Source organism: Fundulus heteroclitus, chromosome 21 (assembly GCF_011125445.2).
Source record: "Fundulus heteroclitus isolate FHET01 chromosome 21, MU-UCD_Fhet_4.1, whole genome shotgun sequence".
Classification (NCBI taxonomy): domain Eukaryota; kingdom Metazoa; phylum Chordata; class Actinopteri; order Cyprinodontiformes; family Fundulidae; genus Fundulus; species Fundulus heteroclitus.
The window spans coordinates 29,451,077-29,476,007 of NC_046381.1; the positions used below are offsets into that span (position 1 = coordinate 29,451,077).

General features: G+C 43.2%; 1 protein-coding gene across 2 annotated transcripts in view; it reads left to right on the forward strand.

Moving 5' to 3' along the window:
* Positions 1-380: 380 nt before the first annotated feature.
* The window catches only part of jcada (junctional cadherin 5 associated a), a 47,164-nt gene continuing 22,613 nt past the window's right edge, over positions 381-24,931 (forward strand). For both annotated transcript variants that reach the window (XM_036125085.1, XM_036125086.1), the window contains exons 1-2: positions 381-473; positions 20,947-21,446. In XM_036125085.1, the coding sequence (XP_035980978.1) occupies positions 21,079-21,446 (368 nt within the window). In that variant the 5' untranslated portion in view covers positions 381-473; positions 20,947-21,078. The remainder of the gene's footprint in view (positions 474-20,946; positions 21,447-24,931) is intronic.

Here is a 24,931-nt window from a genome sequence, read left to right on the forward strand (position 1 = left end):
TGTTTAGATCAAATAAAAGACACCATTAACTAAAGGTGGGCTCCTCAGTGGTCTCCTCTGGGCCCCGTGCAAGCTTGGGCCGGCCCTGATTACATAAACATTAGGTGAGAATCAACTTTTTTTGTTATCAAGCAATCCTGACCTCAATAGGCCAACATCTATCAATGTCATGTCAGGTATGCCGGCGTAATAGGAATGCAGACTGAGCAAGATTTGAATTTCTGCGCTGTGCGTGGACGCACAAAAAAAAAAACGGCAGGGTTTGTGTCTTAGAGCGGGAAGAGAAGTGACCTTATTGCTGGGCAGAATCCAGCTGCCTGCCGGTTAGAGAGAAGAGGGATGTTTCCACAGAGCTGTGCTGTAGTAAAGAGGGGCTGTTCCCTCAGCAGATCCCAGCTCTGCTCAGTCCGTCCAGACCAGCGGCTGGGTTGAATGCTGGGGACCAGGCGGCGACGCAGCGACGCATTTGGCAGGTAAAAGTGGCTCCGAGTGGAGCCGCGCTCTAGATTTCTCACGTTTTTTTGGGGGGGGGGGCATGCGCGTGTGCTTGTGTGTTATTTTTCCTCATGTCACGACACATGCAGCGGAGGAAGGCGAGCTGCCGCCGCTGTTTGGGAGCAGACAGGCGCTCTGCCTCTGCCGCCTTCAACAATCTTCCCCACAAGTTAAAGCCGAGCCAGCCGCCTCGGACTGAGCTCTCCGCTGACCGGCTGTCCTCTCCGGCTCCTCCGGGGACTGGAACCGGGACTCTTCCCGGACAGCGAGGAGGCGACGCCAGCTGTGGAGGATGGCGGTCTACCCTACCCTCCTCCTCCTCTCCCCTCTCTCCCTCTCTCTGCTGAAACTTGCAGCCGCTGTTTGCGGACGCGCTCCCATCAGCTGAAGGTTAAAGATTGCTGATGGAGCTAGCCGGGCTAGCGTTAGCCCTCCCATGTCGAGGAAGCGCTCCATGCCCGCTGTTCCACGCAGTTCTGTCTTGCCCTGCTTCCGCTTAGAGACTCCAGTCAACACGACCTCTGGCTGGAGACGGGGATTAAAACGCCACGTCCATGGCTTGCAGCCAGAGAGCGCGTTAAATCAGTCCAAACAACAGTTACTCATGTCCAGCCTGAACTTGTGGACTAGCTCCTCACTCGTCGGGTGTTCTGTGTCATAAACACAGCATGGGTGCCGGAGGACCAGCCCGCCGAATCCAGCCAGGGACCTTCCCCGGTGCGCCGGCGCTCTCGGGACTCGGGTCTCTCTGACGGGGATGTGCGCGCCTCCCTCGGCGGAACCTTATTCAGACGGATGCTCAGAGGGATTTTTTTCGCCACCTCACCACATCTGCGCACAGCGCGCCTCTCCGGGGCCGCAGACCCCGAGCTGCCACGGCACCAGAGCGAGGTTAGCATCTCTCCGAGCCCATCAATCATTCGGTAACGACGCGGCGACAGCCCCTTCGGCTCCGGCCGTGTGCGCGCGCGTGTGCGTATGTGTGCGCGGTTCTGGTTGGATGCGGAGGGCCACCAAATGGCGATGGAAATGAGCCGCGAATAGGCGCCCCTGGCAAACGGTGTGCCAAGTTTAGGCTGCTTTGATGCTTGCGTGTTTGTCACTTTGTCACACCTGCAGCATGTTTGCATGAGGAGGAGGAGGAGGAGGAGGAGGAGGAGGATGATGGCTGCAGCTTGACCTCTCCTCTCCTTCATCCACACGCTGGTTCTGCCGTGCAGAGTTGAAGCAGCCACCCTGCTGTCAGTCTGCAATGATATGATCGGTGCTCCAGAATTCTGCCTTGGATTCAGCTGCTGATTTCCATGTCCTGCAAGGGCTGGATTGTCTGAAACACTCTCACTCTTTATTTCACTTTATTTCATATGAATTGGAATGGACACTCGGGGAGCTGGGTCTTGAGAAGTCTAGAAAAACTTGGAAGGGGTTTCAGATATTTTCCAGGTGTGGTTATTTGTAAAAAAAAAAAACACAAAAAAAAAGGAGTTGGAGTGTGGAACATTGTCTTTATTCCATGTTACGTGTCAAATATGTTGATTTGTGAAGATCTTGTTGCTGGGAAATAATGGTTCCTTTTTTTCTATACCTACCACATCAGCTCTCCGGCTGAGCTGCGTGTGTCTTTAAAGTTTCGACTGAAAACCCAGAGATACGTGCTCGCTGCAAACTGGTTGGCAGAACAGCTGAGAACAGACGAGAATTCCCAACGAAACATGTTTTCTTGGAAGCATCATATCCGTCTGTTTGTGCACCCGTCCCCCCCCTGATCTGTCTCTTTGTCCATTCTTACGCCCTTTGAGTCTTTTTCCTCTCTCCAGCCAGTTATCGACTTGCCCATCCGTCAATTGAATCATCTGTGCAGCGTTTCCGTCCATCCATATTCCATATTTAAAAGTGAACCTGCAGTTGACTGTGACATCTGGAAATTGGAGTGTGGAAAGGTGTGAAGTGAAATGTTCAAGCAAACGGCGTGCAGGCGCCTTGGGGACCTCTAGAGGCCAGACTGCCAGGATTTTACCAGGCGCTGAAATTCTCCCCCATTACTTTGTTATTAAAGTGCTGCTCCTATAACTGCCATCACCCTCTCATGTGATCACCTGTGGGCTCTCATAAAGGAGCTGATAGTTACAGGAGGTGTTGTGTATTGTTAGAGTAGGACCATTACGGTGGCCCAGAGGTGATCTGTTCCTGCTCAGGGGAAACCTTTCACAGCTCAGTGAGCCAACATCCAAAGCTGTTAGTAAATTTCAGCGCAGACGTACTTTCTGACCATCAGGGCGCATTCGTGGACTGGTGCAGCCGAGGAGCTTAACAGTCAAACCGATGCAGAAATCTAGCCCGCATCAGCACCTCTGGGTTAGCTTTTTGAATATTAAATGATGATTGGAAGTATATGGGTGTGAATAGAGGTGCACCTGTGCTTTTTTTTTTTTTTTTTTTTTTTTTTTTTGAGAGTTGGTGGTGTATTTTGCACATCTCTTAAAAAAACCGGGATCTTGTGGGAACACGAGGCCTCGTGAGTTGCCCCGGGGAAGAAGGGTGTGGAGCCTGCTGGGATGGGAAGCGTATTAGGAAGGAAAGCAGCTCATTAATTCCTTCCAGCAGTGAGAGGAAAAGGCCTGGTCAGCAAAACTGGAGGGGCCCCTCCACAGCTATGAAATGAATCACACGGCTTCAGTCTTCACTAATGCTCCTAGTAGCCAGATATATTCTTTAATGATAACTGCATGCTTTCTCTATCAGCCACAGCAGTAAACAGCTCTGTTGTGTCTCTGCCAATCCTCAGCGTCGCCTCACGGCTGAGCGGCACATCAGGGGAAAACGAGTGTGTCAGCCACCGGGTTGCCGTAGCCTTTGAAAGTCATGCGATGTTTTGCCCGGCTACAGGAATCCCCTCTGAGGTCTTGCCTGATGTCGCATGGTGATGTCAGAGCAGAGGTGACGCAGTCAGGAAGGAGGACGCTGGTGGATGAAGCCAGCCAGAAACGCGTGAAAGCTCCTGACGTCTGCCAGCGGGAGGAGGCAGAATCTGAGGCATGAAATTACCACTCAGCGTAAATTCTGCCGGATGCTGGCTGGCGGAGCGCCATGGCCGTCGTGTTTATGACTCCTGCTCGTCCGCTTTATTTCACTGCTGGAACGGTGCACTTTGAGACGACCCTGTTCGTTATTATGCGTTTTTGTAGCTGTTTTCAACTTTCATCACACTATCCATCACGATGGAAAAATCTATTTTCCTCAGGTGAAACATTTAAGTAAATAATTTTATTTATATGGCATCTTTCACTGGTCAAAAACCACAACGTCCTTTACAATAACCTGTGTAAAAAAAGACATGAAAGAAAATGTAAAAACAGTACACACAATGCTGCATAAAACTAGTTAATGGTCTGTCTGAATAAATGTGTTTTTAAATGCTTTTACAAAATAAAGTCAACAGAATCAAGACTTTGTAAAGATGGAGGCAACACGTTTAACAATGTTGGGGCCACTGTTCTAAACTGTCTTAAAATGCATTCCTGGAACCATTAACAGCCTGTGACTGGAAGATCTCAGACTGCGAGAACAGGTGTAGGGTTCTGGAGGTTTCACTGATATAGGAATATATCAGTAATTATATATCAGGTGTTGACCGCATGGGACTCTAAAAGTAAAGACTAAAAATTTAAAGGGGACATATCAAGCTTTTTACTGCCTTCTTTTTCATATTGAAATCCTTCAGTTGCGGTCTATATAAGGTGGACCTCCAATGCTTTGGTTTGGATTCTTGTTATCGTTGCCCCATAGCCCGTCTTGTGTGCCTGTTCTGACACTTGTCTGAGGGCAACCTGTTTTGCTGCTGTCTCTTTAAATGCAAAGGAGGCTCTTCACACCCCACCACCTTCCATGTCGCAGAGCATTCCACTCCACACCATTCGGGCATTTTTGTATTATGCTGTAATGAATTGTGTGGTTTAATACACCCAACAACTGAACATTTTCACTAATCCACTTGTAGCTTCAGCATCTTTCAGCTTGGACTGCAAAATTGCGGCAAAAAATAAAAATAGCAGATTTGCAAAATTGGTCAACCTGAAGTCCATGACCTTGTTTAGCAGCTTCACAGCAAATGCGATGAGGTAATTATTTAAAAAAAACGTAATAGAGAATATAGAAAATTGGATAGATTAAAAATATATAAAGACATCTACACAGCACCTTGGGAGGCTACATTCATATAGACTCTAAGTACACAACAAAATATATTTAGGACTAAAAAAGGAACATTAGCATTGTATGGCACCTTTAAAATTAATATAAAAATGTCCAGCTAGCAAATGTAAAGAGATTAAGTTTTTGGTTTCAGTTATTCTGTTCCTAGGGGCAATAAGTAGGATTTCAGTCTTATTAGAATTCACTAGCACATAACTGTCACAGAGCCACAGTTTGATACTGCTAAAACAGTTTATAAAGGAAAACTAATTTGAATATTCAGTTGGCTTAAAAGAACAGTAGAGCTAAATATCGTCAGCATAGAAGTGATAAGACACATTCAAAAGCTGCCTGATTATTTAGCCTAGCAGAGAATATTACAAAAGAAAGAGAATAGGTCCCATGACAGAACTGTCGTACCCCACATGGAGTCTGACATGATCTGGTTTGGAAAAAGACTGTCTTCTGCCTTAAAGAGAGCAGGTAAACTACTCTAGAGCCACTCCTGATAAACCATGTTTGTCAAAACACTGTGATCTGCAGTGTCAAAAGCAGATTTAAGACCCAGGAGAACCATTCCAATGGATGGTCAACAGTCAGTTGACATCAAAATGTCACTAGAAACTTTTAAGTAAAGCAGTGTCTTTGGAGTGGAGCTTATAAAAGCCTCACTGCTTTTTGCACCACATCGGCTGCAACATTCCCAATTTCTGAAAGTTGCTGCTGATGAGGCATGAGTGAGAATCTGTGTTGGGAGGACATGTTTATGCTGGATTGTTTGCTGCCTTGCCCTCCGCGGTGCTGAGCAGGAGGCATGCCGAGTCCACATCTGATTAGCAGAAAGGCAGAGCAGGCTGCCCCTTTGATCATACTGTTTCTGGCTGATAAACCATGCCACTGTCATCTCTAGCAAAGCCCCAAACCTTGACAGACACTAATTACCATGAAGCCCGTTTGGCAGGCTCAGGAACAGCACAGGGCTGGGAGTAGTTCAGGGCAGGTGGAGCCTCGGGCCATGTGTAGCTATGGAGATTAGCATGCTTAATAAACTGTACTTAACATTTAAAGTGGCTCGCTAAAGTTTATAACCCCATCTTTGTTAAAAGACTTTTTTTGTGATGTACCACTAAATCACTGAAAACTGAGGAAATAAAATTAACTGCGGTCATCCTTTCCAGAGAGTTTACAAAGGATCAACAATTATCTAACTGTAGAAAGATATCAGTCAAAAGCAGGGTACAAAACAAGCATAATAAGCAGGATGAACAAGCAAAACAGCATAATAAGCCACGGCATGCTGCCAAGAAATAAACCCCCTTTTTCTCTGGCCCTACCCTACACTACCCTGCTTGGCCATGCTCTACTTACTCTACTGCTGTTGATTTTCCACAGAGCCAGTAAAGCCAGAAGGTGGAGAATGCCTCCAGAGGATGACTTTAGCCCCACCTCCAGCCGTCTGTATTATGTGCTCCGTTAATTAAGCATTACTCTGTGATGTTATCACTTTAAAGGAATATGAAACAATGAAGAATCAAGAATCTTTATGGTCACTGTGTAAGGCAAGGCAAGTTTATTTGTATTTCACAAATTTCAGTAACAAGACAATTTAAAGTGCTGTACATGAACAGAACAAGAAAAAGTGGAGCATAAGAACTAAATGCTACTTCTCCATGTTTGGTTCTAGTTCTGGGTATGCAGAGTAGACTTGAGTTAGAAGACACTGACAACAAGTCTGTGATGTATTTTAGTGTTAAGCCATTCAGTGATTTATAGACTAATACCGTATATTCTGGACTATAAGACACACTTAAAATACTTACATTTTCTAAAACATTGATGGTGCGCCTTATAATCCAGTGTGCCTTATATATGATTACCATTGTGTTTATTGACCGATTTCAGGGCAGTCATAAGTAGCCGGTAAACGGCGGCAAATCGCAGTCTATATCAGCTCTTGCCGCCGCCTGCATTTCCCTGATTATAGACCAATTCACGCGTGACGTCACAAGCTACATCTGCGTTACATCCAGGTCCCGCTGGTAGGCAAAAACAGCACCGTTCTCGTTTACTACCATGACAAAACGGGTGAATTTGTGCGTACTGTTAGTTTATTTTTGGAATCTAAACAATGCCTACCAGTTGTGCTCCCGGTTACAATGTATGCAAACCCTCTGGCATGAGTCTGGGAAAAGGATTAATAAGACAAAAACACCAAAATAATCCTTTGTGAACAATGTTTTTTTTTTAACCAGAGGCGGGTCTTCCTCTCTGCTGAGGCGCTGTCTGTGTCCGACTCCGCTTTCGTATGTTACACAAACATGTCTGAACATGTCCCGATATGAAATAATTGTAGCCGTCCAGTGATTTCATGGCTTTCATGCTCTCTCGTGTGTACTGGCCTGCGTGTTTATAAGGCAGCTGTATATGTCGCAGTACGGAACACTTGGCCAGCATTTCAGACTCGCTCCGTCCCTTCAGGCTTTTGCTGTGTGGATCTGGCAATCTGATACCATCAACCATCAATTTACTCTTATAACGATCTTGTGATACGTTATCTAAAAGAACAAAAATACATCAAGAACTCGTCTTTTTCTTTGTTTTCGTCCGCCATTGTGTTCGCCTTTTGCCTACCAGTCCGGCACACATGCACGAAAAACCCGGATCAAAACATTGTTGGTGTTCTGATTGAAGTTAGTAAGTTGTCATATACCTAATCTGATCTGTTTTATATGGTGCAAGTAATTCAAATTCAACTAATTTTATGCAAATGGAGATTACCTTACCCTGTTAAAACATGATGATAACATCATGTGAAAAAATAATGTTTTAAGAATAATAATAAAAAAATCAAAGGTTTTTGAAGAATTGATCGTTTACTTCTTTTTTTTGCCTTTTATTCAATTTAAAACATGTACTTCTACTCTATTCTTTAAATAATCACCTGTCTTGAAAGCTTCCAAAATACATCAGGGAGACTTTATTTTTCAAAATTCTCCCCTCCGGGGCTCGGGCACCAGCATAAGTGCACCCTCCTACCTGATAGTGTGTGGCCTGCTGCTGTAAAAAAGTTTGACTGCCCTGAGATTTTATGTGGTATGACGTGTTCAAAAATCTGTTAAAATGTTTAAGTACGACTTTGGTAAGCAACAAAGCCGCTCCGCTCAATGGATATTCAGAGCATTACAATACACTGTGACCATAGACATAATATAAGAGTAGACCCCGCATTGACTGTCACTGCGCAAGAATTACGGCCGCCATCTTGGGGCTGTCGACCTGCTACCCTAACCTGCTGATTCAAGCTGAACAGACAAATGATGTCTCAGCACTGCGCGTCGTATTTTTGTTTAAATCGACGGACTATTGACATCAGGGCTTGAGGGATAACTTTTCACAAGTAAGATTAAAAGATATTGTTTATATTAGAATGTGATTTTTCTAATATTAGATAGAGAGATACAGGTCTACACGTCAAAGTTTTTGCGACTTAGTCTCTACAAAATTGCATCTACTCCGTGAAAGCAGAACTTTAGACATTGGTGAATAATTATATATATATATATATATATATATATATATATATATATATATATATATATATATATATAAATATATATATATACACATATAGATATATGTATATAGATATAGATATATATTATTATTATTTTTTTATTCGCTAATGTCTAACAAAGCTCTGATGCCTTCACAGAGCCGCTGCAATACATATATATATATATATATCTATCGATAGATAGATATTTTTTTGTTATGGCCTGGCTCTTGGACCATAACAAATCAAAGGGAAGCCCCGCATGGGATAACTTAATATGGGATTTATTTAACAAAAATTATAACTGGTTGGAGAGGAGAGGGAAAGAGAGAAGTAGGCGGCAGAGAGAGAGAAAGAATGAGCTGAGCTCCTCAGAGATGGTCTGATCTGAGCTGCTCCCAGCTGGGGTTGATCATCTGGTGCTTGGGCTGGAGCGGAGCTTTGGTTTGCGCTGTCAGGTGAGGAAGCTTTCTGCCGTCAATCTGGCCAGCTGCCTCCACTTCCAATCAGCAGCAATTAGAAGCTCTATACAGGGACTCAGGTTGTAACATATATAAGTCGTAACATACATATATATATATATATATATATATATATATATATATATATATATATATATATATATATATATATGTGTGTGTGTATACTGTAACTGTGTTTTGTATATAGTAATAACAAAAAATTACTTTTAACCACATTAAGAATATTTCAATGCACTGAACCATTTGTTATAGTAGTAATAGTAATATCGTCTTTATTGTCATTGAAACATACTTTACAATGAAATTTGCTTTCTGCATTTAACCCATCCCCTTGGGGAGCAGTGGGCTGCCATGTGCGGCTTCCAGGGATCGCTATAGCTTTAAATTTTTCAGAAAAAAAAACAACGTGAAAATTAGTTCCATAATCAGCAAGTATAGTTGACTAAAATTGATTCTGCACCTGGTTAACACATTACACTGGGCGGAGTTGTCGACCGCCCCAAGATGGCGCCCCTAAATCTCGTCAGAGCGGTCGATGTGGGGTCTACTCTTTATATATGTCTATGACTGTGATTACCTGAGGACCCCTGAGCTGTCTACAAGACTGCCAGACTGTAATGTCAAAACTAGGGCTGTTTCTCAATATGCGTACTTGAGCGTTCTCGTGTGCTCGTGACACGTCATCAGCCTCAGCCCCAGCACTGTTCTAAGAACACCAGACCGACAACGCACCAAATACCCGGGTGTTGTTCTCGCCCCGCCCTCTTTACCGAGCCTGCATCAGAGCAGACTTGTGCGTTCTTCAGACTGACCGCTTTCCCAAAATGCACCGCGGCATAATTTTTTAAAGATATTTTTTTAGGCTTTTTTAGATATCAAAATTATAATTGTTCTTAAAAAATTTTCGATAAAATATAGCGTAGTGTATAAATAGTTTTGTATGTTAAAAAAGCTAAAGAACTTAAATTATAATGTATTTAACACAACATACTACCTCTCACATTCAACAATGATTACATTATTCATACAATATTTCATTTTATGATCAATATAAGTAATAATTTATTATCATCTAAAGATTACTAATAACAGGAGGTGAAATGCAGGTTCAGGCGAGCTGTGTGTGTGGTGATATCACGAGTATGCTGCTGTTCTCCCCAAGTTCTTGCTAAGAATGGACTTTACGAGAACTCGAGTCCGTACTCGGGGGGGTGTAATTATCTAATTTGCATATTTGTTCATACATTTGTGACCCAGGCTGTAGGAATAAGAAGCTTTTGCCAACATAAATAAGTGATTAAAAACAGTAATTACATGTGTTTGTAACGACAAATGACCTTTACTGAATGATTTATCAATGTTGATACATTCCCTGAGTCCACATTACATAAAACAAACTGTACCAAAAAGACAGTTATCAGATGCACGCAAAGTGAAAGACGTGAATAAATGATTAAACCTCTGTGTGAATCAAATTCAGGGAATTATTTTAGTTCAACGGTGTCAGAAACAAAAAAAGGCTACTGTAAAAACTTTACAAAACATATTTTTGTAAATTTGCGGGGGTCCCTTCAGGTAGCTTTCAAAAGTGGAGGCCTTCACACATAATTATTGCGACGCCCATGCATCCATGTGTGTTTCCGTCACATAATGACGTTGGAGGCTGTCTGAATTCGGCACAGCAGTCTGAAGTTCCTTACCTCCCCGCAATACAGTTCTAACTGTTGACCCCGTGAAAGGTCAAGGAACAGGAGCTAGGAGCAGGAGTTAGAAGCCATTATTAAGGGTATTCGGATGAAGCCCTGGTCTTTCATTTTCTTTGTCTTTGTGTCCCTGCATCTCTCTCTCTCTTCCCTGTCAGTCTCTTACTCTTTTTCTTACTTTAAGGTGCCACTTTATATTCAACACAGATGTTAAGCCTTACTGTTGGCCTAATTGTCTTATCAACAGTATACTTCATTTAGCACTGAAAAGACATCACCAGCAGTACTTGTTTGACAACCACTTTCCCTAAAGGATAAAGACTGTGGCACTGTGGCTATCTCTCCCAAAATCAAAGTTGTGTAGTGAAAGCAGGCTGCTGCGCTTTATTTTATGTTTTAAAACAACACGTGTCCATATATCCTCTGGTATGTTGTGTGTCTCAGCATATTGTTTAATTAGTTATGGTGGGCCACCATCACCCAGTCCAGTTCTGGTTATGGTATGTTGTTGTTTTTCATGATCTGAGCTAGATATTGAATAGGAGAGGACCCAAGATGCACCATGGGGAAACCCTATGTGTGATTTTTGTGGTCTCTGATGTAAAGTTACCCACTGACAACAAAAATTCCCTGTCCTTTAAAGGCATACTATGCAACATTTTTTCAGTTAATTAATGTGTGAAATACCGCACTTGCAATTGCAAGAGCTTACGGCCCGCACACACAGAAGTCTCGCTTTACGGAGAGAACTCCATGTGTTTTTGCCCTGCCATTCACTATATGCACGCGCGAAAGCAACAACAAAGAACCGCGTGTTAACGTCAAATAAACATGCAAGCATATTGAGTTTTATTATTATTATTATTATTATTATTATTATTATTATTATTATTATTTGTTTTTTTTTATTTTGGCGAGACGCTACCGCGGCGAGGCGGCGGCTGCGGCTTGGCGAGGCGGTGGCGGTGGCGGTAGCGTCTCGCCAACATAAAAAAATAAAATAAAAATAATAATAATAAAACTGGCGAGGCGGCAGCGGCGGCGGCTTGGCGAGGCGGCCGCGCCAAGATAGCGCTGCAGGAAGTTTGATGTTCATACCTTCACTGTGTTAGTCATTGTTTGTACTGCCGTTTTTTCCACTTTTTGTTACGTTCGCCTGTCTGCTAAGCTCAAAACAACCGCGCCTGGCTTGATGGAGAAACCAGGAGAACAGCTGAGCATCTTTATAACAGTGCACTTTTACTTTCGCCCTCTGGGGGGAGCCTCGCTGGAAAATCAACCCCGGTTGCATAGTATACCTTTAAGCAGGATTTAAACCAGTCAATTGCTGTACCAGTGCTGTACCAGTACTGCTGCCATTTCAGACAGTCTGCTGCAGTGGCTGCTGCGCTCTGCCTTCTCCCTCCCCCCTCACATGGTGGTTCGAACAACTTTTGGAACTCCCTACTCCTGAACAGGAATGTATAATGCCACACTGGTACTGAAAAAAAACTGTAATCGAAATGCTCGCAAAGCAGGTGGAACCGAGTAGAACCAGGCCAAGTGGAGCCTGTGGAAAAGGGGCTATAGAAAACAGAGGAGCTGCAGAGATATATGTCAAGAGCTGGTTGTGTTCCACAGGTGACAACAATCTCATGTGTTCGCCATATGTCCGAAAGAAAGGGTTGTTTTGCAGCCCTACTCTATGGAGCATAGAAAATATCTAGGTCTGCCTGACTTGACCCAGAATGTTGTGGGATCTTCAGATTGACATTTTTTAAAGGTAAATTGAATTATGAACAGTCCTAAATACCAGTCACTATGGAGCCAATACTTTTTGGTGTCTACCAGAAAGCTGAAGATGAAGAGGGATTTCGGTTTTCAGTGTCGCTGTGAAGAGAAGAGTTAAAGTTTTGAAATGATGTAGCCGAGTCCAGAACTGTATACTGCACAAACTCTGTGGGGTTACGTGGGGACAAGAAATCTACTTAAAGTCTAATAGATTGGGAGAACCTTTGCAAGGTGAAGTGATCAATTGTTGATAAGTGAAGATGTGGTGTGCTGATACATTCGTACCAAAGACTGGTGAGACTGAAAACGTCCTTAAACAAAGCATTAGTTTAAGGGTGCACATACTTATGTAATCAAGTTATTGCGCCTTTTCTATTTTTATGTTTTCCTCAGATTTGCTTGTTTATTCAATGTAAATGTACCAGATAAATGTCACAGTAAGGGAAAGGAATGTGTTGAGTTGAGCTATCAAGGTCTCATTATGCTAATTCCCCAAAAAATAGAATTTTATACCATGAGCTGCTCACATTTAAGATGCCATTCGCACCCCATTAGGATGCACTCAGATGGAGAAAATCTCTTGACGTCAAATCACTGAGTAAGAGCTGAACCGAGCTAAGCCTTGTTGCACAATGGAAGAGAATTCCACTGACACAATTACCGTCACATCATCGGTATCCTTCTGTTTTTACTCTGCGTTGAGCCTGGAAGACAAGGACGAGACCAGGCTGCCTATGGAAGGCCTGCAAAGAATCTTTCAGACTTGTGATCTGCAGGAATATGGTGGGATAGAACTACCCCACCCCCGCACAAGCACACCCTGACTCCAACCCTTTTTTTTCCCTTCTCTAACTCATCTTGCCTTTGATTTGTGTGCCAGCAGATTCTGACTGTAATAAGTTTTGGACCAAAGCGATGCAGGGGGAATATCTCAGCGGCCCACACACTATTGTCTGCCATTCATGAAAGCAAAACAACTCGTGCCACAGAGTATGTTTTGCAAAATCACGCCAGTGGGTGTTTTTTTTTTTTTTTTTGTTTTTGGGCGAAACCTTTATTCATTAGCTCATGGTGCCTCAATTGCTGCTCTGTCTAGGAGGGCGTGGATTCTCGAGACGGCACATGGGTTGCAACGTGGTGACTAGCTCTGCTTTATATTAAATGTTGAAGCTTCCCTGAACTGATGTGATGTGGTGAATTTTCATTGCCTCAGTAGGTCATGCCGTAACTGTGCCAGAATGTAATGTTGGCTGAGATCGATGGAGCTATCTCGAGAGATGGCAAGCGTCTAGGGGAGACATGAATCTTTGGGAAATCCACACGTTTTGCTGCTGAGTCACGGCCGTACCTGTGGAGGGGAAGAAATGCCGGCTCACTCGGACCAAAATGCGACTCGAAACACTTTTGGGCACTTACTTGCTCTGCCGAAAAAACAAAAAAGAAGAAAAAACAAAAACATGCCTCCGACCACTTCCCCTCGGGACAAACAAGTCCCTGATTGGAAACACTTGCGACAACCCTCCGGCTGAAAACAGACGCACTTCCTCAGGAAGCGAGGCGGCCCATCCGCTGGACACGGTGATGTCACGAAGATAAACAGTCTTCCAAGGCGCGCTGTTTGCTGAGTGCGATGGGCTTGTCATGCCTCAGAGACGCCTGCACACTTCTAACAGATGCAGCACAGAGTCCTGCCAAGCACACACCCATTCGGGTCAGCTCCAGATCCAAGGAGACTTTGAACAATGTGCTGAAGAGGTGCGGCTCTTGTGGGTTATTTTAGAACGAGGGCTTGTTGTCTTTTTTGGTTCCAGGCCACGTTATTTAAGAACGCAGATGTTCTTGTGCCTGAACACTATATTTTTGTTTAGATTTGTGCAAGAGGCCTTTTCTAACAGGATGTAGATTTTTAAGCATTTATACTTTATTACCAAATTATTCACACCCTTTTTTTTTCAAATTTCTTCACATTACAATGGTACACATATTTTATTTGGATTCTATGTTAAAAAAGACCACCAGGTCTTTTTGGTTATCTTTACTAACTCTGCACACATAGGTATTGACATTTCTTCAATTCCTCTTGCTAATATAGCTCAATCTTAGTCAGATTGTATAAAGAGCATTTCTGAACATCAATTTTCAAATCCTGCCACAGATTCTCAATTCAATGTTGGTCCGGACTTTGGGTCGTTCAAACACATGAGTATGCTTTGATCTAAACCAGGTCCATCATGATCAGGTCTTGAGCAGCTTTCTTTTAGGTTTTCCTCCAGAATTGCTCCGTTTTAGCTCGATTCATCCTTCCATCATCTCGGACAACGTGCCCAGTTTATGCAGAAGAAAGGCTTCCCCACTGCATGATGCTGCCACCCATGACCACTCTGAGGGCGATGTGTTCAGATTGCTGCAATACAAGAATCAAGATTATTTTTATTATCATAGTTTAAATGTAGCTAGAGCAACATTTCCATTCTGTGAGATCTTCCAAGCTTGAGATATAGGTGCATGACCTAACTTTTCTTTAAATCTGCTTTTTGGTTGGTTATCATGAATCTGTTCCCTGCAAACCCATGAGGCCTTCACAGACCAGCTGGATTTATACTGTACTTGAATCACAACAGACCTCTGCTAACTAGCTGTTTATCTCAAGCTAACTAGCGGCACTGGGTGTTATTACGGTGAGCAGAGTAAAGGAGAGTCTATACAAATGCGTTCCATCTATTTCTGATTTTTATAAAAAATGTTTGAACTATAATGCTGCACTTAACTTTGAGTTGGTCTATTGCATGAGAGCCCATAAAATGTGTATGTGTTGACAAAATGGGAAAAATTCAAGGGATACATTTTGCCAAGCTGTGTGTCTTCTTTAGCTTACAGGTCAGGTTCGCCGTAAGCGTCACTGAGTTAAATCATTCAGCCATCTTTCACCACATTATGACTGTTATGAGTCTATTCTAGGAGATTTGCTTACACACTCTAACTCTGCAGTTGGCTCCTCCCTGAGGCCTGATTTAGGCATCTGCGCTGCATTGTCTACCAGGCTGCCCCTGCACCTCCCGGGCTCTTCGCCATGCCCCCATCTCAGCCGGGCCAGGAATAAAGAGCTGACACCAAACTGTCAACTCGCAACCTGTCATACCCCTGCAGCATTAGTAAACATTCGAAACATTCAGCCAAAACCTTGCTGTTACCTGGTTTTATCAAAGTAACTACCTTTGACAACTATTCGTTTGACCCAGAACTACCCATTCCTACAGAATCCTGTAAGGATGCTGCTGCCCCACATATGGTTGTATTTATTCTGAGCTTACTTAGCTGCATATGTTATCTATAACTTATGTGATTCTGTCTTTGGGTGAGCCATGCCAGTAAAATCGTAGCCGATCCATCCCCTATTCTCTCCCCGTTTCCAAATCTAGGCGGCAGTGGTGTCTATTCACACAAGCAGGCATTGTAGTGGAACACAATGTTGTTGTGTTTTGGGGAATGAAAGCTGGCCATTGTTGCGGACTGTTGCATGATTCTCGGGTTTTATTTGATATAAAATGGGTAATTCCATTGTGTAACAGCTTTAACGGTATTCAGGCAGAGCTTGTCATAAGAAGGAAGGTGAAGGGGGGTGGGGGCTCGAGGAGGGAAGGGCGTATGACATCAGCTCACTTTTTACAAGGGAAATCCTCAACTTTTGCCGACGATGGAGATAATCCTCGTTTAGTGATGACGCCGGGCTCAGATTTGCGTTCTGGCTCGATTAGAGAGCAGTGAGTTCAAGCAGGTTAATATGTGTTGTCATATTATTAATGCTCTCTTTATTAAAGCTTTGCCCGTTTGGAGAAATAAGCCTCATCTAATGCAAGCAGACCTGCTGGTGGTTCGGAATTCAAAGTTCAAATGAAGAAATGTCTTTAGAGAAAAACCGGAACAGGAAAATAGGTACTGAACATGTCAACTTTTTGCAGTAAGTTTATGGAGCTGTTACCATGAAATTTACATCAGATGTTGGTAAAAAAAAACCCAAGCAAATCACACATACAAATAAATCAATGCAACCTAGGCCATTTCACTCACTGAAATGTATTCAATAGCTATTTTGGTCATGGTGTCTCCTGTATGGATTTACTAAATAGACTGAACTTGTACAGCACTTTTCCAGTCATACTGATCACTCAAAGCACTTCACACTAGAGCCACATTCACCCAATTGCACTCACTGACATGCACACATTCTTACACCGATTCTCAGATCGGTAGGCAACTTGGGGTTAAGTGCCTTGCCCTAAGGCAATCAACCCACAATCAAACCCACACCCTTCCAATTGCAAGACAACTACTGAACTCATTTAGCCACAGTCACTCATTTACTAGTTGGATGAAATGCTCAGTTTTCAAATCTTGATGGTTTTGGTGGTCCTTTCTATGCGCTGTGATGCTGATCTTCAATTCTTCCAAACATTTTTGGTTGGAATTAAGTCAGGAGATTGACCAGGCCATCCGAACAGCTTTATGCCCTTTCTCCCAAACCGATTCACTTTCCTTGGCTGTGTGTTTGGAATCTTTGTCTAGCTGAAAAATCCCTTCAGATTTTTACTACCGTCTCTGTAAACTTCTCCATTCATCCTTCCTTTAATGAAAAGAAGTCTACCGGTCCCACGGTGAAAACACTTCACTGTTGTGAAGGTGTTTCTGGGGTAAATGTTTAGGGCCATTTGTCCTCCAAACATGCCCTGTGCAATGAGACTATTCAAAGAGACAATATCTTTTCAGTATTTCATTGACTTGTTCTTCTTTTACCCGGTTTCTTCAGGTTTTTCCTTCAGGAGTGGAGTTTTGTGCAGTGACTGAGTTTAGAGGTTGTCCCTGCTAATCCCAGGTTATTCTGAAGCTCACTGTGAGCTGTCCTTGGCTCGCTCTACTAAGTATTCTTTTGACTGCTCTGTCCTGCATGAAGCCTCTGGTCACAGCCTTTCACTCCAAGACTCTTGCGCCAACGGTACTCTGTGGCACATTTAGAAGTTTAGAAATATCTCTTTAGCCAATGCCAAAGGTATGTTTTACAACAAGGTTGCAAAGTTCCAGAGAGAACTGTTTTTTTTACCCATTATGAGGTGCTTCTTTTGACACCTTCGGTAATGAGATAGCTTTTTATAAGCCACATCAATTGCAATAAACCATCTGATATTAAATATTTCATATATTTAGGCCAATTTAAATTTTATTATTTGAGAAAAGGTTGACTTGTACAGTATTCAGTATTATGTTTTCCATTGTATAACCATCTTTGATGATGTTTTACTTCCATTTGCTGCATTTTCATAACATAATGTCAGAAAAATGGCACCATGACTGGGCTTTTTTTTTTGCCCAACACAAGTTCATCTGAAGTTCAGGGAATAATGATGAGTGAAATACTGTGTCCCATGTCTGTGCGCTCATCCGTAAGCAAATTAATTGCCGCCCCTCCTCTATTTCCTTTGCACTGACATTGCTTTAACACAAGGTCCTTGGAAACTCAGAACTGGCCTCCTCTTGAGGGGATTACTCAAATCACAAACGGGAAGAGTTAAACTCAACAAAAGTATTAACTGGCTAAGCGCCAAGAGTCAATCCTCCAAAACTAACAGGTTTAAGGTTTTAAATGAAAAAAGCTAATCGTATTAGAGAGCCAGACGCACAAAGGGAGCGGCGTTTTCACGGTGCTGGATCCTGTTAATCACCTAATCACCTAGCGGGATGTCCCGGGGTTCAGGTACAAGGAAGAAGGAGAGGGGAAGTGATGAAGTGATGCTGCCCTCTGAGATGGCTTTTTATAGCTCCAATTTTTTTCTGCCTGTATGGGACCATGATGGCTGAAGAGCAAAACAAATGCTAATCAGTTTGCAGCTGAATACATTTTGACGAGGCTGCGTCAGCCGTCTGTTTTTTAAAAAGCGGGCAACAAGCGATTTGGCTCTGCTTTTTGAACAATCCCAGTGTTGTTGGCTTTAACACCGTCTGCATGGTGTTTGATTCTGGCAGCGAGTCACATAGCGCTTTCCTTTTATGCCATTTCTTATTGAGGACAGCCAGGTTGTTTGCGTGAATGAGTGGGCCACAGCAGCATCTTTGGCTCTGACAAGGCATCAAGCATGACTTCATCAAGGGCATTACATCATGAGAGGATGCACACTGGGTATCCCTAATTCAATCATTCATTAGTCATTCAAGCTAACATCCATGGTCATTTTTGGGATAAGGCCTTGCATGTCTTTACTGTTATAAGTGTTTATTTAATGCCTATAAGAAGATTATTATTTTAATCTCAAAGTGTTTTTTAACCTTCTCTTATTTGAAAAACAATGTTTTGGTGTTTGTTGTTCAAATTGAAAAAGAACATGTGCCAGTAGACATTTCCTCTTGGGGTCCTCCACACACCCTTCATTCTGGAGTTTCACATATCAGGAAATATATGATTTTTTTTTTAAAGCCAAAGGCAAAATGGAAAATCTAATTTGCAGAAAAAAAACATACTTAGTTCTTATTTTGGGATATGAAAGGGAAAGAAGCAGTTAGGTGCTGCTAATTAATTGCACTTGATTACTTGATCATTAGCATGTGTAACTATTTCTATTAAAGCAGGTGCCTGCCCCAAAACCTGTCATGGAACAAAAAAAAAATATCCCAGATGCAGCAGCAAAACTCCCAACAGAATTGCTGATTAAGAAAACAATCAAGTGCTGCAATGTTACTGTCAAAGTCCAGACCTGACTTTAGGAGAGCTGTGCAGAAGGGTTGGTTGGTATGCAAACTCAATGGTCGATGTAAAAAAAGAATGGGACAAACTTCCTCTCCAATGATGTCAGACTGATAGTCATTCAGGAAATAACTGCTTAAAGTTATCGCTGCAGTTGCAAAGTGCTGCTTGCATGTATATTGCATGTATATTTTTTGCAATATTTTTCAGGCTATAATATTTCAGGTTACATGAAACGCTGCCTGCTAGTACTAGCCATTAGGGCAAAGTTTCAGTTAACTTGATGTAGATTCAGTGATGTGATCATGTAAAAGAAAAGTGAAGAAAATGTGAGTTCATTGGGATCGATATTGTCATTGCAATATTCTACATTATCATGTTTTCCTACCATTATGAGATGCAGAATAAACTTTAATTAGCAAGTATGTTGGTACAAACAAAGAATGTGACATTGGATGCAGCCCTAATGTTGAATATGGTTGATCAGTGATTTTTGCTTAATATTTTCCACCCTAAGCTTAATCGTATTGCTTTTATCTTTGTCTTAGAAATAATGTTGGTGATTTGTCTATTGGGTGTTTTTCAACAACTGAGGTCATTAGAGACCAGAGTATTTTTACTATGTCTTGATGTGTAAACCTGATAGTGAAAGTGGTTGTAATTGAATGATTCTTTGCACCTTATGTCCATTTATTGTAATACTCCTCAATTTTGTACTGCCAAACCATTATGTTGATTTGAGATCCATGGCAGGGCATATGTCTAGGAACCCCTTCATCCTTTAATTTTGTCCTACTTATCTGAAATTGAGTAGTGGGGGCAAAAATTCAAGTCAAGGAAACCCAATCAAGTCAAACCATTCTTCTCCCTGGTAAATCTCTCCAGCTCATACTTGGCGATTCCAAGGCCAGAAGGGATAAATAGTTCCTCTGATGGGTTCTGGGTCTACTCTGTGGTTTCTTCCCTGTGGGACTTGTCAGGAAACTTCCCTAAGAAGTTTCCTAAGAAGTTTCCTGAGAAGTTTCCTGATCAGATTTCCAAACCTCCTGAACTGACTCCTTTCAAAACAGAGAAGCAGTGGCTCTACTCCAAGTTGTCCCTGAATGGAGCTCCTCATGCCTCTTGACTGAGCTCAGTCTTTTTGCTCCATCCGTCATCCTCCATGAACAAGACACCAGCATACATGAACTCCTCCACTTGAGGCAGAGACTGACCCGAAAGAGCAGTCCGCCTTTTTCCTCTGGTGGAGAACCATGATCTCACACTACCAAAACCCTTCACACTCAGCTGCAAACTGCTTCATCGCACGATGAAGGTCATGGCTTGAAGACACCAACATAACCATATCATCTGCAAAGAGCAAAAGCGAGACCCTAAGGTCTCAAACCAGACACCCTCCGCGCCATGACTACGCCTCAATTTTCCACCCATGAACATCACAAACAGGATCAGGGACGAGGGGCTGCCATGACGGAGTCCAACCAGCACTTTGAACAAGCTTGACTTTGTGCTGAGAGTTGGGCACAGCTTTTGCTGACATACTTTAGAGATAGTGAGGTGCACACAGACACACACTGTCCTCCAGCAGTTTTGGCGATGCAAAGCATGGGCTTGGGAATGCTGCTGACAGTCTGTGGGGAGCCCAGTGCAAACAGTGGCCCTGTTTCTAATGCAGCAGTACAATTTCTCTTGCAGTCGATGTAGATGCTGTTTTGGGTGGCATGCTGTTTTTTTTTTTATTTAAAAAAATAAAGAATACCTGCAGATCTCCTTCAGTGACTGACTGAAGCGGAGAAAAGGTGTCTGCTGGTAGGGAAAGGAGGAGTCGCTGGGGGAGAAGTTGGGGTTGGGGGTTGTGGTGCCTCCTTTTTTTCCGTTGTTCCCGTTGTCTCAAATTTCCATGCCGGTCTTTAGAACAATCAGACGGGGATAGCAAGGATAACGCTTATACCCTCGCCCTTTTTTTCCATCTGGCTTTCTTCTAGTGTATTCATGCGCTTTTCTCTCTCTCTCCTTTCCCAGTGATGGCCTCCGCTGTGCAGTTGTGCCGGTAATCCTGCCGGTGTGTGTAAGGAAGAAGCAGAGACACCTTGAGAAGCAACCTAACGGCAGAGAGGTGGAGAGACACCAGCACCAGCAGAAACAAATGCCACAATGTACAGCGTGGAGGACCTCCTCATCTCACATGGATACAAACTGCCCAGACATACTGCCTCCTCCACCCCTACGCCTGTCCCCACATCCTCATCCCGTCAGCCGCCCTCATCCTCGCCGCCATCCTACAGCAAGCACCATGAAATCCTGGAGAACAGGACGGGCTCCCGGACAGTAAACGGCTACGAAAGGGGGCCCGCGGTGGCTATGGGGAACATCGGCGGAGCAAGACAGCCCCAGGTCTATGTCGGCGGCTGCCCCAACAACAACAATGACCCCAGGGAGGGGGGCCAGCCAAAACGGGAGGGTGAGAATCGGGGCCAAAATGACACCCACTCCTTGGGAGAGTCGCTGACCTCAGACAGCGGGTAAGATATGATCTGGTGATGACTTCCTGTACTGTAGGAACCTATTTCTGCATGACATGTCCTTGTTGTTGGTCATCTTACTGCTTAAAGACTTATCAGTATATTACTATATTTATTATTATTTGCTCCTTTGGCTTTTCCATTTTAAGGGTCGCCACGGCGAGTCATTTGCCTCCATCTAACCCCAGAGGTTATTTATCATTATTTACACTATGATATAATTCATCACCTAATTTGCAAACCATCATTTGCATTTGCACCGCCTCCCGGGTAGATACTTTGTTGAACCACCTTTGCACTGTTACAGCTGCTTGTCATTTCAGGGTGTCACTATTGGCTTTGCACATCACATTCTTTCCTATAAATAGGTCAAGCTCAGTCAGACGGGACTGATAGAGAGCATCTGAACGTCTTGGTACAGATTCTTAACTGGATTTAAGTCTGGACTTTAGGCTAACTCATAAATATGATCTAGAAAACCATTGCAGGTCTGGCTTTATGTTCAGCTTTGCTCTCTTGATGGAAGGTAAACTTCCAACCCAGGATTTCCATGTATTTAGCTCCATTCACCTTCCCATCAACTCCGATCTGTTTCCACATTCCGAAAAAAGAAAGAAAAATTTTTGCCATGCCACGAAGATTCCACCGCTGTGTTTTGGGTGTCGGCTAGAAAGTTTAATTTTGGTCTCATCTTAGTTTTAATGGCTTAACTGTTTTCTTCGCGCCAGTCTTCCATAAAGCCTAGATTTCCAGAGTGCACATCTAATAATTGTTCTGCCAACAGATTGTCTCACCTGAGCTGTGGATCTCTGCAGCTCCACCATAGTTACCCTGTCCCCCCTGGGCTGCTTCTCTAATTAACGCTATTCGTGCCTGGCCTTTCAGTTCACATGGATGGGACTTAGGCTTGCAGTTGTACTATGCTCTTCCTACTTTTAGATGATGGACTGAACGGTGCCCCGTTAGATGTTCAGACCTTATGCTATTGCTTTAAAAGCTAACACTGCTTTAAACCTCCCCACAACTTTCTCTGCTCTGACTGCCGCGTCCGGTCTTCCTGATGCCGCTTGTTCACTAATTCGCTTCAGTTCGAGCTGCTTTGTTTCTACAGTGGCTATCCACAACAAAGGTTGTCTGAAGGCACTTTTTAAGACAAACAGGTGCATTTTATGTACAGAAATATGTAGCTGATTCAGTCCAATCACACAGCAGATTAAGTATAAAGTATTTCAAAAAGGCTAAGGCAGGAGTCCCCAATACGGAGCCCCCGGGCACCAAGTAGCCCCCAAGGACCACATGTGGTGCCCACGAGCGAGCCTGTTCTAAAAAAAAAAGCACAATCCATCAGTGAGCTGCAGCTAAAGCTTTATTCTGTTACTCTTCTTGTTTAGTCACACATTTCTATAGATTTAAAATGACAATATCTATAACAAAGCATGAAAAATGTATTTATTTTACACAAAGTTAAGCTGAACTCTGACTCCTCTAGTTCAAAGGTCTGTACTGGTAGCCCTTCAAATGACACAACACCAATGAAGTAGCTCTCAGTTTCGAAAAGGCTGGTGACCCTGGTCTAAAGAAACTAAACTGCAATAACTTGAACAAGCATGCAGTGACAGTGGACAATTGATTGCATCTAGTCATTAACTTTGCAGCAATCCCTTGTACTGAGCACACACACGTGGTTGCAGTGGAAAAGAGAATATACATTAAACAGGAAGAAACCTCCAGCAGTGCCTGGGTCAGTGTGAGCCGCCATCTGCTGCGACCGACTGGAGGTTTGGGAAGACAGAACAGACACGTAAACACAGAAGCGCTGATCCAGCAGTGCTTCTGTGCTAAAATAAAAAGTAAAGGGCTAATGTAATCAGTAGCTCCTTTAGTGGCTTCGTCTAGGAGAGAAACACAGCTAAATATATGAGCGCTGAGCCTGTGGTAAAAGCTATAGGAGGAAAAACAGACAACGTTTAGTTAGTTGCAGCAATAGCTCCATCAGCTGCTGTGTCTGTAAGCAAGACCGTGTTAAAACTACAATGACAGGGCTAATTTTGTTATTTACAGACACATGAATAGATTGCCAGTAATAGCTCAGCCAATGGTCCCTGCCACGGCTAAACAGAAACACCGGGCCAGATGTAACTTCTATGGCTAGATTAGTTTCTGTCAGTTTTTTTCCTCTTCAAAAACTGGCAGAAACTGATGAAGTTGATGGCAGCAATAATAGCAAATGATGCTTAATTGGAGAGTAGTAGGAGAAAGGAGCACAGTGAAGAAAGGTGGTCAGTATGTCCTCCAGCAGCACTATGGTTCCCAACCATGGTGTTTCGGACGTGTTTCTGTTCCTGCTCACCTGATTCCAATGACTGTATGATCTCCTCTGACTTTCACTAATTAGGTGAGTCCTTAAGACAATTGATTGCCCTGGATTTTATTTAGGACTATCAAAGTGAAGGGGGGTTGAATATAAATGTATCTCACACCCTTGAAAACCTGCATCATTTTCCCTCTGTTTAACGCTCAGGATGTGCTTCGTGTTGGTCAGTCTCATAAAATCCCAATAAGAGGTTAGTGATTGTAACATTACAAGAATACAGTGGCCTGTGTGTACTTTGGCAAGGCGCTGGAGCATCACACCCTGATGCGAAGCCTCCGAACACTGCTGCTAGTCCCCTTGCTCACTTCTAAAGGTTCCCCTTGTGCGTAACTTCCTCCCATTATGCCTCTCTCCTCATCCCTCCTCTTCTTCTCGGCCGTTCTTTGAGCAGGAGAGGGAGGGATAATGTATGCTCATGTGTTAATCTCCCTCATGGGACCTCTTGGAGTTGTAATCAACACAGCTTTTGGGCAAACCCACATTCCCCAGTTTAAGTGTGCCCTGCTTTTACACAGGTTGCCAGGTTTGTCGGGATACCCCCCATCTGCGTTTTCCTGTCACATAAACCAATATGCCTAACTTGCTCCCAGTGTTTCACTAGTAATATACCTACATAATGCATATGCTATCAATAAAACAGGAGTCATATAGGGAATATTTAAATATGCATATGGAGGGTTGGCTATATTTAGCTTAGCCGGGGGTTATGCATCTGAAAATCTCTTCAATGGGGACTGCTGGAATGTGGGATATTTTCCAGGGATGTTGCCCCATTTTAGCCAGTCTCTTTAGTTTTTTTTTTTCCTTAAGCAAAGCTGTTGAGCTTGTATATTTGCATCAGATGTGGGAGTTAGTGCTCTGTAACTAAGACAAAGTCAATACAGCTGTTCTCTTGTCTACATAATTAGTCTGGGCTGCTGGATTTTCCCCCAAACGTTTTGTTAGGGCAAATTTCTGTTTTTCTCTCCAAACTATTTTAGCTACTGAGACAGACCTCCGAAATGTGTCAGACAACCACAATTAACCTAAGTGGTTGTACAATTTGTCAGCTGTTTTTTTTTATACTCCCTCTAGCAGTGGTTGGGATGCCACTGCTAACGGGAATGTGGTG